This window comes from Pygocentrus nattereri, chromosome 4 (assembly GCF_015220715.1).
Source record: "Pygocentrus nattereri isolate fPygNat1 chromosome 4, fPygNat1.pri, whole genome shotgun sequence".
In the NCBI taxonomy this organism is placed as follows: Eukaryota; Metazoa; Chordata; class Actinopteri; order Characiformes; family Serrasalmidae; genus Pygocentrus; species Pygocentrus nattereri.
Window position 1 is genome coordinate 1757627 of NC_051214.1, and position 17533 is coordinate 1775159.

General features: G+C 43.4%; 2 protein-coding genes across 2 annotated transcripts; both read right to left on the reverse strand.

The window, feature by feature from the left end:
* Positions 1 to 7650: 7650 nt before the first annotated feature.
* On the reverse strand, positions 7651 to 8631 carry LOC108432819 (trace amine-associated receptor 13c-like). Its single transcript, XM_037538223.1, has one exon. The coding sequence runs from the start codon at positions 8629 to 8631 to the stop codon at positions 7651 to 7653; it is 981 nt and encodes a 326-aa protein (XP_037394120.1).
* Positions 8632 to 16314: 7683 nt separating this feature from the next.
* LOC108432818 (trace amine-associated receptor 13c-like) lies at positions 16315 to 17323 on the reverse strand. The gene has a single exon (XM_017706926.2). The coding sequence runs from the start codon at positions 17316 to 17318 to the stop codon at positions 16347 to 16349; it is 972 nt and encodes a 323-aa protein (XP_017562415.1). The 5' UTR covers positions 17319 to 17323; the 3' UTR covers positions 16315 to 16346.
* Between the last annotated feature and the right edge of the window lie 210 nt (positions 17324 to 17533).

A 17533-nucleotide genomic window follows, 5' to 3' on the forward strand; every position in this document is an offset into this window, starting at 1 on the left:
GCAGGAGCTGGGATTATTAGACACATGGCAAAATTTTAACCCATCACAGAGAGACTATACTTTCTATTCAGCACGACACCTTGAATACTCTAGATTGGATTATTTTTTTATATTTGGCTCTGATAGATGGAGGGTTAAGGATTGTACTATAGGTCAGAAGGATCATGTTGCTAACCTGACTCGGTCATGCAGATTTCTCCTTTACAACACCTGGAGAATTCGACCTTTTCTCTCTAGAGAGGCCACACAGGTACTCGTTCAGTCTTTAGTCATTTCTAGACTAGATTACTGTAACTCCCTTCTGGCTGGTCTTCCAATGCTTACCATCAGGCCCCTGCAACTGATCCAGAATGCTGCAGCTTGACTTGTCTTCAACCTTCCTAAATTCAGCCATGTCACTCCACTGCTGCGTTCCCTTCACTGGCTTCCTGTAGCAGCTCGCATCAGATATAAAACCCTGATGTTGGCCTACAAAGCCAAAAATGGTCCAGCTCCTTCCTACTTGAGATCAATGGTGAAAGCTAGTTCCGTACCCAGAGACCTTCGTGCTTCAAGTACGGCTCGACTTGACCCACCATCTTGCAGATCACAAGGAAAACATGCCTCCAGACTGTTCTCTGTCCTGGCACCAAGGTGGTGGAATGAACTTCCCCTAAATGTCCGAACAGCAGAATCACTTGCTGTCTTTAAACGACGTCTGAAGACCCATCTCTTTACACTACACTTATCTAATCACTAACACTATCTATTAAAGATCTTCACCTCTTTTATTGTTCACTGTATTACAAACTTTTTTTCAGCAGGTTTAGTGTTGTGTAGACTCTATGTTGAGTTGTAGGTATTTTTCTACTTGTTGTATTTGTTTAGGTCTCAATGCATAGATAACTTCAGGTAGCAATTTAGAGCAAAGCTCTTTAACATTATGTCGACCTTTATTAACATGAGATATTCTAAAGTAATGACAAGCACTTTTGTAAGTCGCTCTGGATAAGAGCGTCTGCTAAATGCCATAAATGTAAATGTAAATGTTATCAGATCACTGCGCAATTTACCTTACCCTCTCCTTGGATAGCCTAATTAAAAAGCATTTATGCAGACTCAATGTAGGGATATTAAACGAACCATCATTTATAGTATTTATCAAAAATGGGTTGGGGGCATACCTGGAGCAGAACGATACAGACAACATTTCCCCCTCAATACTATGGCATGCTGCAAAAGCAGTGCTCAGAGGTCAAATAATATCAAGAATCCATCCATCCATCCATCCATTATCTTCCGCTTCTCCGAGGTTCGGGTCGCGGGGGCAGCATCCTAAGCAATGAAGCCGAGACCTCCCTTTCCCCAGCCACTTCCACCAGCTCTCCAAGGGGGATTCCAAGGCGCTCCCAGGCCAGCTGGGCGATATAGTCGCGCCAGCGTGTCCTGGGTCTTCCCCGGGGTCTCTTCCCAGGTGGACTCGCCTGTGACACCTCCCGAGGGAGGCGTCCAGGAGGCATCCTAACCAGATGCCCGAACCACCTCAGCTGGCTCCTCTCGACGTGAAGAAGCAGCGGCTCTACTCCGAGTCCCTCCCGGATGACTGAACTTCTCACCCTATCTCTAAGGGAGAGTCCAGACACCCTGCGGAGGAAACTCATTTCGGCCGCTTGTATTCGCGATCTTATTCTTTCGGTCATTACCCAAAGCTCATGACCATAGGTGAGGGTGGGAACGTAGATCGACCGGTAAATCGAGAGCCTTGCCTTATGGCTCAGCTCTTTCTTTACCACAACAGACCGGTAAAGAGCCCGCATCCCTGCTGACCCAGCACCAATCGGCCTGTCAATCTCCCGCTCCCTTGTACCATCACTCGTGAACAAGACCCCGAGATACTTGAACTCCTCCACTTGAGGCAAGAGCCTATCCCCGACCCAGAGAGGGCTCTCCACCCTTTTCCACCTGAGAACCATGGTCTCGGATTTAGAGGTACTGATTCTCATCCCAGCCGCTTCACACTCGGCTGCAAACCGATCCAGCGAAAGCTGAAGTTCGCGGCCTGATGTCCCCAATAGGACCACATCATCTGCAAACAGCAGCGATGTGACCCTGAGGTCACCAAACCGGACACCCTCCATCCCATGACTGCGCCTAGAAATTCTATCCATAAAAATTATGAATAGAATCAGTGACAAAGGGCAGCCCTGACGGAGTCCAACTCTCACTGGGAACGAGTCTGACTTACTGCCGGCTATGCGAACCAAACTCCAGCTTTGTTTGTACAGGGCCTGAATGGCTCGTAGCAAAGAGCCATGTACCCCATACTCCCGAAGCACCTCCCACAGAATACCCCGGGGAACACAGTCGAATGCCTTCTCCAGATCCACAAAGCACATGTGGACTAGTTGGGCAAACTCCCATGAACCCTCCAGAATCCTGGAGAGGGTGAAGAGTTGGTTCAGTGTTCCACGACCAGGGCGGAACCCGCACTGTTCCTCCTGGATCCGAGGTTCGACTATAAGCCGGACTCTCTTCTCCAGTACCCCTGCATAGACCTTGCCATGGAGGCTGAGGAGTGTGATTCCCCTGTAGTTGGAACACACCCTCCGGTCCCCTTTTTTAAAAAGAGCCACCACCACCCCAGTCTGCCAATCCAGTGGCACCGCCCCCGATGTCCACGCAATGTTGAAAAGGCGTGTCAGCCAAGACAGCCCCACAACATCCAGAGCCTTGAGGAACTCAGGGCGGATCTCATCCACCCCTGGAGCCTTGCCACCAAGGAGCTTCTTAACTACCTTAGCGACTTCGGCCTCAGTAATGGACAAGCCTATTCCCATGTCCCCAGACTCAGCCTCCTCACTGGAGAACGTGTCGGTGGGATTGAGAAGGTCCTCAAAGTATTCCTTCCACCGCCCAATGACGTCTTCAGTCGAAGTCAGCAGCACACCATCTCCACTATATACAGTGCTAGTGGCACACTGCTTTCCCCTTCTGAGTCGCCTGACGGTTTGCCAGAATCTTTTCGGAGCCGACTTAAAGTCACTTTCCAAGGCCTCACCAAACTCCTCCCATACACGGGTTTTTGCCTTGGCGACAACTGAAGCCGCAGATCGCTTGGCCTGTCGATACCTGCCAGCTGCCTCTGGTGTCCCACAGGCCAACCATGCCCGGTAGGACTCCTTCTTCAGCTTGACAGCATCTCTCACCTGGGGTGTCCACCACCGGGTTCGAGGATTACCGCCCCGAAAGGCACCAACTACCTTACGGCCACAGCTACAGTCAGCCGCTTCAGCAATGGAGGAACGGAACATGGCCCATTCTGAGTCAATGTCCCCCACCTCCCCTGATATCTGGTCAAAGTTCTGACGGAGGTGTGAGTTGAAGTTCAATCTGACAGGTTCTTCTGCTAGACGTTCCCAGCAAACCCTCACTATACGTTTGGGCTTGCCTGGTCTGACCGGCATCTTCCCCCACCACCTGATCCAACTCACCACCAGGTGGTGATCAGTTGACAGCTCAGCTCCTCTCTTTACCCGAGTGTCCAAAACACATGGCCGCAAGTCCGATGACACGACTACAAAGTCAATCATTGAACTGCGGCCTAGGGTGTCCTGGTGCCATGTGCACTTATGGACATCCTTGTGTTCAAACATGGTGTTCATGATGGACAAACTGTGGTTTGCGCAGAAGTCCAAAAACTGAACACCACTCGGGTTCAGATCAGAGAGGCCATTCCTCCCAATCACACCCCTCCAGGTCTCACTGTCATTGCCCACGTGAGCGTTGAAGTCACCCAGTAGGACAATAGAGTCTCCAGGAGGAGCACTTTCAAGCACCCTTCCCAAGGACTCTAAGAAGGCTGGGTACTCTGAACTGCTGTTCGGTGCATAAGCACAGACAACAGTCAGGACCCGTTCCCCAACCCGAAGGCGTAGGGAAGCTAACCTCTCGTCCGGAGAAAACCCCAACATACAGGCACCGAGTTGAGGGGCTATGAGAAAGCCCACACCTGCCCGCCGCCTCTCACCATGGGCAACTCCAGAAAAGAATAAAGTCCAGCCCCTCTCAAGGAGATTGGACCCAGAGCCCAAGCTGTGTGTTGAGGTGAGCCCGACTATATCTAGCCGGTATCTCTCAACCTCGCGCACCAACTCAAGCTCCTTCCCCGCCAGTGAGGTAACGTTTCAAGTTCCAAAAGCCAGTTTCAGCAACCGAGGATCAGAACGCCAAGGCCCACGCCTTCGGACACTGCCCGATCCACAACGCACCGAACCCCTACTACTTCCCCTCCCATTGGTGGTGGGTCGATGGGAGGGAATATCAAGAATATCATCAATAAAAAAAATGAGATTGGCAAAAATAAACGAATTACAAACTAACCTAAGGACATAGCAAAGGAAAATAGCCTAACTAAAGATTCAAAATTATTGCCCAAATTACATAAAATAAGACAAGAAATTAATGGAATTTATGATGGGGAGATTGAGAAAAGACATAGATTCCTAAAGCAGAGATACTACGAGCAGGGACCAAAAGCTACTAAATTATTAGCCTGGAGACTCAGAAAACAACAATCAGTAAATAATATATCAAAGATAAAGGATCCAGTAACTAAGAAAGTAACCTCTAAACCTGAAGAGATCTTAAAGGCATTTGAGACCTATTATCAGAAGTTATACACACAACCTGAAAATGCAGGGATGGTGTCGATAAAAAATTTCCTCGATTCATTGAATCTCCCCACTATTGGTCAAGAACAGAATAATTTTTTAAATTCAGAAATCTCGTTGGAAGAACTTAATTCAGCTATAGGCAGACTGAAAGGGAACAAATCTCCCGGTACAGACGGGTACCCCTCAGAATGGTATAAAATATTTAAAGAACAGCTAACCCCTCTTTTACTTCATTGTTTTAATTGGGTTTTAGCAAAAGGAGAGGTCCCCCCCTCATGGAATGAAGCGATTATATCAGTAATACCGAAGGAAGGTAAAGATAAAATGGATGTAAGTAATTATAGGCCAATTGCAGTCCTGAATATAGATTATAAATTATATGCTTCTATATTAGCTAAAAGACTACAAAAGATAATACCAGATTTAATAGATAACGACCAATCAGGCTTCATACAAAATAGACAAGTGCAAGACAACATCAGAAGGACGCTACACATCCTAGATCATATCAACCAGAGGAATTTAAAAGCGGTAGTAATTAGTCTTGATGCTGAAAAGGCTTTTGACTCGGTTGGGTGGGGTTACCTTTATGAAGTATTGAGGAAATTTGGATTTAATGAATCAAGTATAAATTCCATTCGGACCTTGTATTCCTCACCTACTGCGATAGTTAAGATAAATGGTTCCCTATCAGATCGAATTAAACTAGAAAGAGGAACACGCCAAGGGTGTGTCTTATCTCCCTCCTTATTTGCACTGTATATTGAGCCTCTGGCTCAGGGTATAAGGCAGAATACAGGCTTGAGAGGTATACAAATAGGGAGAGTAGAACATAAGAACAAAATATGTCTGTACGCAGATGATGTGCTATTGTTTCTACAAGATCCAGTAGTGGGCATACCAGTATTGATGGATTTTCTTAAGATGTTTGGGTCCTTCTCCGGATATGTCCTCAACATACACAAAACACAAATCCTATTATATAATTGCAACCTTACACAAGAATTTCAAACCAAATTTAATTTTGGATGGTCTTCCTTACAGATTAAGTATCTCGGGATTAATTTACCAAAAGACTTAAGAAATCTATACCAATTGAATTATTCCCCCATCAATGCCAAAATGAAGGAAGATTTGAACAGATGGTCCCTGCTACCAGTAGACTTTAGCAACAGAATAGAAGCCATTAAAATGATCATCCTACCAAGGTTACTCTATTTATTTCAGTCCCTGCCTGTAGAAATACCAGATCAACAGTTTAGAAGCTGGGATATACTAATCTCTAGATTTATATGGAGTGCGAAACGTCCCAGGGTAAAATTCACAACATTACAGCTTTCTAAGAAAAAGGGAGGTATGGCGCTACCTATATTGAAGAATTATTTCATTGCTGCCCAGTTGAGACCAATATTATGTTGGTGTAATCCTAATTACCAATCCAAATGAAGAAATATTGAAACCAATTTGCTCAGGTTTCCCCTCCAAGCAGCCTTAAGTAGTGTAGAAATGATTAAATCTGCGGGAGTACAGCAGTGTCAGTGGGTTCGTGTGCCATTGAAGATCTGGTCAGATATAATAGATAAATTTAACTTACATAGAGACGTTAAGCTTCTTTCATGGCCAGGATATGACATTCACTTTGAACCTGCCCGTTATGATGATAGATTTAAACAATGGGCTGCTAAAGGTATCTCCCCACTCTGTGTTATGTTGCAGAATAACAACCTAAAATCATTTGAAGGTTTAAAATTGAAATTTAATCTGGAGAATCAAGATTTTTATAGGTATCTCCAGATTAGAAATTACTTTAGAGCAGAAGTTCTAAATGTGGATATTTCACCAATAGTAGAGATTTTTGTGGATGCCTATAAAAAAGGAATGGTTAATAGAACAGTTTCTAAATTATACGAATCTCTCTCATTTTCTATGAAGATCTCAACAAGCTATATTAAAAATAGATGGGAAAAGGAACTTGAAGTCACTATCACAGATGAGGAATGGGATAGAATCTGTAGCTCCCAACCCAGAACCACATTAGCCAGATCTTGGAGGGAATTTTGCTGGAAGTCAATTAGTCGCTTCTTTGTCTCCCCCAAACAAAGTGTAAAGCATCTAAAACAAAGCAGCTGCTGTTGGAGAAATTGTGGTGAAAAGGTTGCAGATCATACTCATATCTTCTGGTCTTGTCCTGTACTACTTTTTTACTGGGAAGAAGTTTGTACTTGGGGCTCATGCCTGTAGACTGGAGGGAGAAGGACAAGTATTTATTCCGAATCCTTACAGCAGCCAGCAAAAAAGCCATTACAAGGAAATGGCTGCAAACATCACCCCCAACTCTTGAGCAATGGATGGACGTAGTCAAAGAAATTCAGCATATGGAACGCATAAGCCTATCTTTGAGGCTACAGAAGGAAAGGTCTTCTAAACCTTGGAGTAAATGGGACAATTTTCTTAATAGTAAAACAAAAGACTCAACATAAGGACTAATCCCTGACCAGATGTAGAACCACCCCCCCCCCCCACTTTATTATTTTTATTGATTTTTTTTTCTTTTTTTTCTTTCTTCTCCCCCATTTTTGCTATAATTATAATTTGTGCATGCCTGTTCCCACGATGTACCAATAAAAATAAAGTAAAAAAAAAAAATAGAACAGTAACAGAAACCAGTTACATAAAACCACAATGCACATCGTGTTCACAGAGCCTGTGAAGGAACGGATTAGAGAGAGCAAAATTAATGTGAGCATGTGGCTATTCTACTGTTTACTGGTGCTTGTCAGGAGAAACATGCTGACAGAACCATGTACAAAATACATTCCTGACACATTTTTCTCTTGCTAGTCACAACAGGCCAAAAACAATGACCATCATAGAAATGGAGTGCATGTAACAATAAGACACAGAGGCAAATTTCTAGACATTCATTAAAACTGGCAAATACAATCAAGGTGCCCACAACCCTGAAGTACAGTGCCAACTGTCTTACATAATTCATTCATCAAAGAACGCTCATCAGTGAAGAATCTGTGCTGAATATTTGAAGTGTTAAAATGAGTTTAACACACTTCCTAAACCACGGATAAAACAAAGCGTAAAGAACTGGATTAACTGCAGAATTAAGATACAGCAGCACCAAGACTTTTTGAAATGTTCCCATTTCAATTTCTATTACATAACCTAATACAGTATAAATGAAATATGGAAATAAACATCCCAAAAACACAGACACCAGAATGGCAAGTACTTTAGCTGCTTTCTTCTCTGACTTCATAGAATCTGCTGTGCTCTTTGATGTCCTTGTTTGCATATTAAGGTTTCTGATAGCAGTGGCGTGTTTCCTTGCAATAACAAAAACCATGACATAAAATATGATTATAACTGAACAGGGGAAAACAAATCCCAGAAGAAGATCAACCAGAAACCAGACCTCATCCAAGACCAAAAAGCAGTCTCCGGGACACATCACCAGGTTTGTGAAATATCCATTAAAGTACTGAAGTACTAGATAGTACAACAGTAATAGAAACCAGTTACATAAAACCACAATGCACATCGTGTTCACAGTGACTGCTTTAGTGTAGAGGAACGGATTAGAGAGAGCAAAATACCGATCGACTGCGATCAGAGCAACACTATAAGCTGATGTTGTTGTGAAAAGATAGGAAAAAAATACATTACACAAACATTGGGCTGCACTAAAAACCCAACATGTTTCAATCATCCATGATAATGTCATAGGCATCACAAGAGCTCCAACCAGACAGTCCGACACAGCCAGAGAGAGGATGAGCATGTTAGTCGGTGTGTGGAGCTGCTTGAAGTGACAGACAGAGATGATGATGAGCAGATTTCCACACACTGTCAGCAGAACTACAGCAGCTGCACACACATATGTTAACACATATAAAGTAGATACAGATCTCTCTGGACAGGAAAACCTGAGGCATTGATCAGTTTGGTTAAGCCCCATAACAGACATGTATCCCACATTTGAGTAGAGCTCAAAGGAAAAAAAGCAGATCTCGGCTTTCGGTGAGAAGCATTAAGAAGAAGAGGTGAGATGGTTAGAGTACAGGTTCATAGTTAAATGGCATTATGGCCTGAGAAAGCAGGTCTGCTATATTTATACTTCAAAAAAGTCACACCCCTCCTAATTTGAATGACAGTTTAATGCATGATGTCATGGCTTGTTGTCTGGGTAGTAAATACACAGTAGTGAACAGGCCTCTAACGTCTTACAGTAGAAGATCCATTCACAGACAAACAGTTCTCCAATAACGACTCAGAACTAGTAAGATTAACATAAAGTAGACCTTTAGAGATCAGTGTGCTATAGATTATGGACACTAAATATGCATTATATTAAAGCTTGCAATAATTGTAATTACATCGTAAAAGTGTCCATGTATGAAATATGGACAAGTATATCTCCATGGACAGATTTAGGTCTGCATGTCCGACTTTGAATTTCTTGACTTTTTGAACTGGTACAATGGCAAAAAACTAAAAGACCTTTTTCCTTTCCACAAATCAAGGCAATCAAAATGTCCAGTAACAACTGAATTCAATTCAGTCAAAATTCTTTTCTTCTACATCTTCTTCTTCTTCTTTCGGCTGCTCCCTTTAGGGGTCGCCACAGCGGATCATCTGCCTCCATCTTGCCCTATCCACTGCCTCAACACATGTCCAAACCATCTCAACCTGGCCTCTCTGGCTTTATCTCCAAACTGCTCCACCTTCACCGTCCCTCTGATCTGCTCATTTCTAATCTTGTCCATCCTTGTCACTCCCAACGAAAATCTCAGCATCTTCATCTCCGCCACCTCCAGCTCAGCCTCCTGTCTTTTAGACAGAGTCACAGTCTCCAAACTCCAAACCATACATCATAAAAACATTTTTTTTAAAAATGTTTGAATATATGTTTGAATATAAACCCTGGTTTGGGAACAGGAAAGGGAAGTGTGGTAATTTCATGGAGGGTCAAGGTTGGGCAATAGTGGCCTGGTGGATCATTGCTGTTCCACCTCTAGAACCCCCTCTAAATGTGGAGATACCTTAAGGAATTGGACATTTCTATGTTGTTTTGTTTTTTTTGCATTGCTGGGCCCTGTTTTGATTTTTGAGTTTTTTGGGAACATTGGTTGCTTGGACGGTGCCACAGTATTTAGCTTGAGAAAGAGATTGAGTTCTTGAGTTGGGCATTTGTGGTGCTCTGAGGTGAAAGCAACATGTTGTTGAGGGTTGTGAGATCAGAGATGAAAAGATGTTGGTTAGATGAATTTCATTGGTTTTTTTTTTGCATTGCTGGGCCCTGTTTTGATTTTTGAGTATTTTAGGAACATTGGTTGCTTGGACGGTGCCACGGTGGGTAGTGCTGTCACTTCACAGCAAGAAGGGCCTGGGTTCAATTCCCTGGCCGGGTGACCAACGTCCTCTCTGTGTGGAGTTTGTATGTTATCCCCGTGTCTGCGTGGGTTTTCTCCGGGTTCTCCGGTTTCCCCCACAGTCTAAAGACATGCAGTCAGGCTGACAGGACATACTAAATTGCCCCTGGGTGTAAGTGTGTCTGTCTGCCCTGCGATGGACTGGCGACCTGTCCAGGGTGTATCCTGCCTTCTACCCAGTGGCCGCTGGGATCCTGAGGCTCCTGCGACCCTGAGGAAGAAGCAGCTTAGAAAATGGATGGATGGATGGATTTGATAGGGACAATCTCTGGACCTTCTCTGCATAACCTTATCCCACCTAATGGACTTTTGCAGTAGATCATATATTTAACTACTTTTCTGCTTTGTTTTTTTTTTTTTTTAAGCTGTTAGTGTGTTGTCTGTTCTGGGGAATATTAAGTAAAACTCGTGGAAGCTCTGTGAGATTCTGGTGCTCACGTTTTTTTGTCCTCACCAAATTAGTGTTCACATTGGGTGGGGGAAATCGACGTAAGTCCTGGCAATTGTATTCTGCTTGCTAGTAAATAAACTTGGCGCAATGACATAAACACTGCCTTTTGCTCTCGTTGTGCTGTCCAATATGCGCAAGAGAGATAAAAGTTTCAGACAAACTGCAGGGAGTGGAGACTGAACGCTGAATTAACAAACGTACTCTCACTCGCACATTTTAATATATTCTAATTCTAATTTAAGCCACTATATAAATATTGTGAACATCACAGTTCTTGGTTTGAATAGAGTTGTGAGAAATGTCAGCATTTGTTGTCCGTTTTCATGATGATAACTAGCATTGCGCATTTCTTGCACACTGTTGAAAACTTCAGGTTCTCTATTGTTTCCAATCGCTGTAATCCAGTTTTTCCATTACCCATTCGGATTTTATTAGTAACTGCTGAGTTTGGTCAGATTGTTACAACCTGTCCTTTTTACAGAGTTTCTGTTTCCTTTAATAATTGAGAAATGCTTAACGTATAATAGAAGAAATTTACAACATCCTGTTATTGCAAGCAATGCCTGACATCTACGGGTTAACTGGCAAGAATAAACTTTACAGTCCATAGATCACTAATATTCAGCAATTTTCTAATGAAAACAGATATACTAGCTCTGACCATTTCTTCAGCATGGTCATACCTTGAGAGGAGACCGTATGACTGTAGAAAGACAGAACCCTCTGAGAATGTAGGCCAGAGTTCTGGGCAGCTTCTGCTTGAAGCTTGAAGGCCAGACCTCCCCTTTTTTGATCAACATAGATTGGTCTGACTGGACTGAAGAACAGGAAGGAAATGGGGTGCTTTTGGGACACAAAAACAGTGACAGTTAATGGAAATTACTTATCATCTAAGCCACTTATTCTCCTGGGTCATGACAAGAATGCTCGGGCCTATCCCAGCACTTATTAGGCAGAAGGCAGGAACCAGTCCATCTCAGGTCAGAAATGCATTCACACACACTCATGCCTAGGGCCAGTTTAGTATCTCCAACTGGCCTAACTGCATGTCTTTGGACTTTGGGAGGAAACCCAGAGAAGACCCATGCAGACACGGGGAGAACATGCAAAATACAGAATAGAAATTTGAGATGGAAAATTTATAGGACATTACATTGAAAGGAGAATGGGCTTCTTGGTATTCTTTCCAAACTTCAGTTATTTCATAACTCCATTTTGCTTTCAACATTTGTTGTAATTTCAGAGAAAAAGAGGTGATCATAGACCGGAAGTCCCTGACCTGCAGAAGGTTCTGACAATTTGGTGTGGACATATGAGCGAAGAGTGAGAAATGGAAGAGCTAGATTCAGAGCGAAAGGCTGGTCAGATAGTGGATTCTTCCAATTTTGCATGATGCACTGGCCAATAGGTGAGCAGCAGATGGATCAGGTAGTTCCTCTCGCCATGTTGCCAGTGCTCTGAATAACCCGAAAGTGACAAACGGCATGGAGATACTGAAGACAAGGGGATCTGCCAGTAGCCCCTGGTCAAATCCAGTGTTGAGTGAAAACGAGCAGCACCTAACCAATCAATACGTGGCATGGGATATGCATCAAATTTAGACACCGCATTGATTTTTCAATTGGGCTGTTCCAATCACTGTAGGACCCTTTGATTACCCCCATATTGAGTGCAACCTTAATTTCTTCCTAAGCCACCTTTTTTGTGCTCAGGCATTCGATATGGTCATCTGTGTACAACCACAGGAGGACGAGTTTCAATGTGGTGTTCAATGAGGTCAGTACGGCCAGGCAGATGCGAAAATATGTCGGAAAAATCCTTTCGTAACTTGGCCACCTCTGCTCTCCGGGACAGGTCCCCACAACTGCCATTGCCAGAGAAACAGGGACCGCCTCTTTAAGAAGATTGAGGTGGTATGTCTGAAGTGCCCTGACTCTGTCTGTCTGACCTCAAAGTCAACTTCTACTTGCCGTGTGGCCTCAAAGGGTTCTAGCCACTAGCGAGCAATTTGGAGCTTGAAGTAGGGAGTAAAACGAACGCTTTATCTCCCGGTGAAAACCTACGCTGTTGTAGATGCGGCTCTAACGTTCATGAGCCTGGAGCTCAATTCTCCTGAGTTAAGTGCTCCAGTGCTTAGAGTTTTGCTCTCAGGTGAAGAACGTATTGGAATTCATTCTTACAGTTTGAAGATTCCTCCTCCTAATATTCTCTAATGACATCTAGGACAGCCCCGATTCTCCACCTGTACAATAATTTAAAAGGAAAACACCGCAAGGAGTCTTCTGGGACCTCTCACACTGCAAACAACAACTTCCAAATCATATTTTTGAGGGTTTGGTTAAAATAATCGACCTGTCCATTCGTTTGGGGGTGGTAAACACTGATACGAATCGATTTTATGCCCAACAATGTGTACAGTTTGCATAAAGCAGAGGTCATTAATAGGACGCATATAAACTTGAGTGACATCCCATTCTTAATACACAGGGTTTAATATGATGTCAGCTCACCCTTTGCAGCTATAACAGCTTCAACTCTTCTGGGAAGGCTTTCCACAAGGGTTAGGAGTCTGTTTATGGGAATTTTTGACCGTTCTTCCAGAAGCACATTTGTGAGGTCAGACACTGATGTTGGACGAGAAGGCCTGGCTCACAGTCTCCACTCTAATTCATCCCAAGGTTGAGGTCAGGACTCTGTGCAGGCCAGTCAAGTTCTTTCACACCAAACTGGCTCATCCACATCTTTATGGACCTGCTTTGTGCACTGGTGTGCAGTCGTGTTGGAGCAGGAAGGGGCCGTCCCCAAACTGTTCCCACAAAGTTGGGAGCGTGAAATTGTCCAAAATCTCTTGGTGCTGAAGCTTTAAGAGTTCCTTTCACTGGAACTAAGGGGCCGAGCCCAACTCATGAAAAACACCCTCACACCATGATCCCCCCTCCACCAAACTTTACACTCGGCACAATGCAGCCAGACAAGTACCGTCTCCTGGCAACTGCCAAACCCAGACTCGTCCATCGGATTTCCAGACGGAGAAGCATGATTGGTCACTCCAGAGAGTCCAGTGGCGGCGCTTTACACCACTGCATTCCACACTTTGCATTGCGCTTGGTGATGAAAGGCTTGGATGCAGCTGCTCGGCCATGGAAACCCATTCCATGAAGCTCTCTATGCTGTTCTTGAGCTGATCTGAAGGCAACATGAAGCTTGGAGGTCTGTAGTGATTGACTCTGCAGAAAGTCGGTGACCTCTGCGCACTTTGCCCCTCAGCTTCCGCTGACCCCGCCCTGTCATTTTATGTGGCCGACCACTTCATCACACATCGTGGTTTGATTACAGCCAAAATCCACCAAGGCTTGACATGTACCCCCTTGAATACTGGTATGTCTTACTGTCCAGCTCGATCAGGGGAGGTGGGTGGCAATTTAGGAACAGGGACCAATGTCCCAACCTCCAGGTTTGCCTCTGCCAGCTTGGTGGCCTTGTCCAGCGATTCCAGATGGTGGCACTGGACCTAAGCTGCCGTCTGCGGATGTTTTAAAGTAGGTCTAATAAAACAATCATAGTTTTTGGATCTGTCTTTCTTATCGACACCACGGGAGGCTTTACAATTGTTACAAACAATCTTTTGGCATCTGTGGCATTTGTCTGTTACAGTAGAAGACCAATGACACTATTTAACACTGTTGCAGTAACCCTTCTGTTTGTGATGTAAAAACACTTCTCCAACCTACTGAATCTAAGGCAACCTGGACAGTGTAAAATATTCTCCATTTTTAAACATTCTTAGACAGACGTTATGTATAAAATTACTGCGGGAGTGCTTACCGTGTGATGCAGATTTAAAATACCAAAATAATGGTCATTTAATAACAGAAGATGATACGTTTTCTTATGATGATCTTTGTGTGTTTGGAAACTCTGAAATGGACTTCTCTTGTTTACTCAGTAAAGAATAAAATTTTGATGTTTAAAAATTGTTTAAATAAAGTCACGTTGTTAAATTGATTTAGCAGTCTTAAAGCTTCATTTTGACTTTTGCTGTCATTCAAACCCAGTTTCATCACTCCCACCAAACTACATGCAAAGTAGGAATTTTTGTAAGCCTTTAAAAATGTAACTAGTTGCTTACTCTTTTTGGTAAGAATCCTCAATAAAAACCCATAAAACCAAATAAATTACATATGTCCTGCAATGGTAATTAATCATTGGCTTTTATCAATATTACTATTGAGTAGCACAGCCCTCATCAGTCATATTGGATCATGCTGGGGCAAAATGTTTAATCCATTAAGTTACCTTTTCTTAATGCCACAACGGAGAAATGTACCTCCGCATTTAACCCATCAGTGCAGAGAAACGAGGGGCTGAGAGGTGGGACACTGAGTCAGAAAGTGAAACCAATTTTACCTTTAACCCTTTCTTGGCTAAACAGCCATAAACAAGGGGGACTTGTAAAGTGAGTATTTGCCTTGCCCCTCACATGAACCCACTCATGTGTATAATAAACTTTAGCCCTTTAGCGTTTTGTGGACTTTTGTGTAGAAGACCTTTAGAGTTTGTGGACAAGCTAACATGTAAACAGTGATGACGTTACATTAATGTAAATTAATGGCTGTTTACTCACCTCAACACAATATTCTCACTTTATTGCATGTCACAACAGATCGCTAATTACACAGAAAAGGACTTTGGGCCCAGTCCCATTTCACCCCTCGCCCCTACCACTGAGCCCTTAGCCCTCTGTTTTGCGTGCTCTCGTCTAGGGGTGGGGTGTCCTGAATCTTGTTGAGATAGAGGGGTGGGGCGAAGTGTTGGGGCTACATGACCCTCCAAACAGAGGTTTTTCAGAGACACTCCAAACAGAGAGATATGAGAAAAAAAGAAAAACAGGCAAGACGGACCAGAAGAGACCAAAGAAACCCACAGATGTGAGAATTTTCTCTGTTAAAAAATTCAGATATCCACTGTTTTATCTTAGTTTAATGTCGTTTCAGTGTATTATGGTTGTTTTTCTTCATAACAAGCACAAAAAATCACTATTATTATGCTGAATTCTCGGTAGCTAGCTTTCTAACTTTCCCGTTCCACCTTAAATAGCCCAGCAGTTCTGACGCTTGGAGCGCCAGAATGTAACTGCGGAGGAACAGGAAAATTCGAGCAAGAATCTGGAGAATCTCCGACTTCAGCTTCATATCACTGTAGAATTAGGGGGGGTGATAATAAATAACTGCCCCCCTCTTTGAAGGCGTATGATCCCTAAATATAACTAAAGCTCAGCAGTGAGGAGCTGAACTTTCCCCTCCTCTGCTGTCCCTGCAGACGGGCAGGGTCGCCTACAGAGCGGCGCTAGTAGCTGTTAATGAAGTGATGGTTTTTTTTTTGGTTTTTTTTGAGGGTCTCATTTCGTAGGTCAAGATTTCACCCACCACGCCTTGTAACTCAGTTCCGAACAAAACAAGGGGAGGGGTAAAAAGAAGAAATAAGACTGGGCCTTAATCTGTGGTCCGAGCTACAAGTTTATGGCTGTGAATTTGGTAGGGCCCACAGACAGTGACTGTCTTCTTTTAAACATTGCATCAGAAAGATGATGTGCTAATGCAGGTTATAATTAATAAAGCTATTAAACGAGTCTATTCTTTTTACAGAGCAAAGAACGCAATCTTAATAAGCCCTCATTATGTGTTCCTCAATAATAAAGTGCCACCCAAATTCTGGTCGAGGCTCGAAGGCTGAATTTTATTTAGATTATGATGTGGTCGTTCATAAATATAATCAACAGGTCATTCACGTACATACTTATCAAAGCACACTCATCAGAGCAGAATCTGTGTTGAATATTTGAAGAGTCAAAGTGAGTCTAACACACTTCCTAAACCACGAATAAAACAAGGCATAAATAACTGGATTAATGGTGGAGTTTAAATAAACCAGCAACAAGACTTTTTGAAATGATCCCATTTCGATTTCTGTTACGCTGCCTAGCACAGTATAAATAAAGTATGGAAATAAACATCCCAGGAACACTGACACCAGAATGCCAAGTACTTTAGCTGCTTTCCTCTCTGACTTCATAGAGTCTGTCACTCTAGTGTGAGCATTAAGCTCTCGGATGGCAGTGGCGTGTTTCTGTGCGATAACAAAAACTAGAACATACAGTATGACTATAACAGCACATGGCAGAACAAAGGACATCAGAAGATCAACCAGAGACCAGATCTCATCCAAGACCAAGAAGCAGTGTCCAGGACACGTCATCACACTTGCATAGTATCCATTGAAGTACTGAAGTGCTACATTATAAAACAGTATCCCAAACCAAGTACATGAAGCCACCATACACATAATGTTCACAGAGAGCGTATTACTGTAGAGAAAGGGGTTAGAGAGAGCAAAATACCGATCCACTGCGATCAGAGCAACGTTGAATATCGATGCGTTCGTTAGAAAATAGGACATCAAAATAAAACATACACAATAAACTGCATTAAAAATCCAACACGACTCGATCATCCATATTAACGATACAGGAATCACAAAGACTCCGACCAGACAGTCCGACACAGCCAGAGAGAGGATGAGCATGTTAGTCGGTGTGTGGAGCTGCTTGAAGTGGCAGACGGAGATGATGATGAGCAGATTTCCACACACTGTCAGCAGAACTACAGCAGCTGCACACACATACAGCAACACATACACTGCAGTAGGCACAGACCTCTCTGGACAGGAAAACCTGAGGCATTGGTCAGTTTGGTTAATCTCCGTAAGATTCATGAATCCAGCGTTTAAACAAGAAACACAGAGACAATCTTAGCGTTTTTTGAGAAGCAGTAGGAAAGCAAGAGTTTAAGTTCATGATCAAATGCATTATGGCTTGAGGTGGGAGTATCTGTTTTATATGGTTTCAAAGCTGCTCACGCCCCCTAGCTGGAACGACAGCTTGTTTTTATGGGATGAGCTCTGGTGTTTTGCTGGAACAGAATGACTCA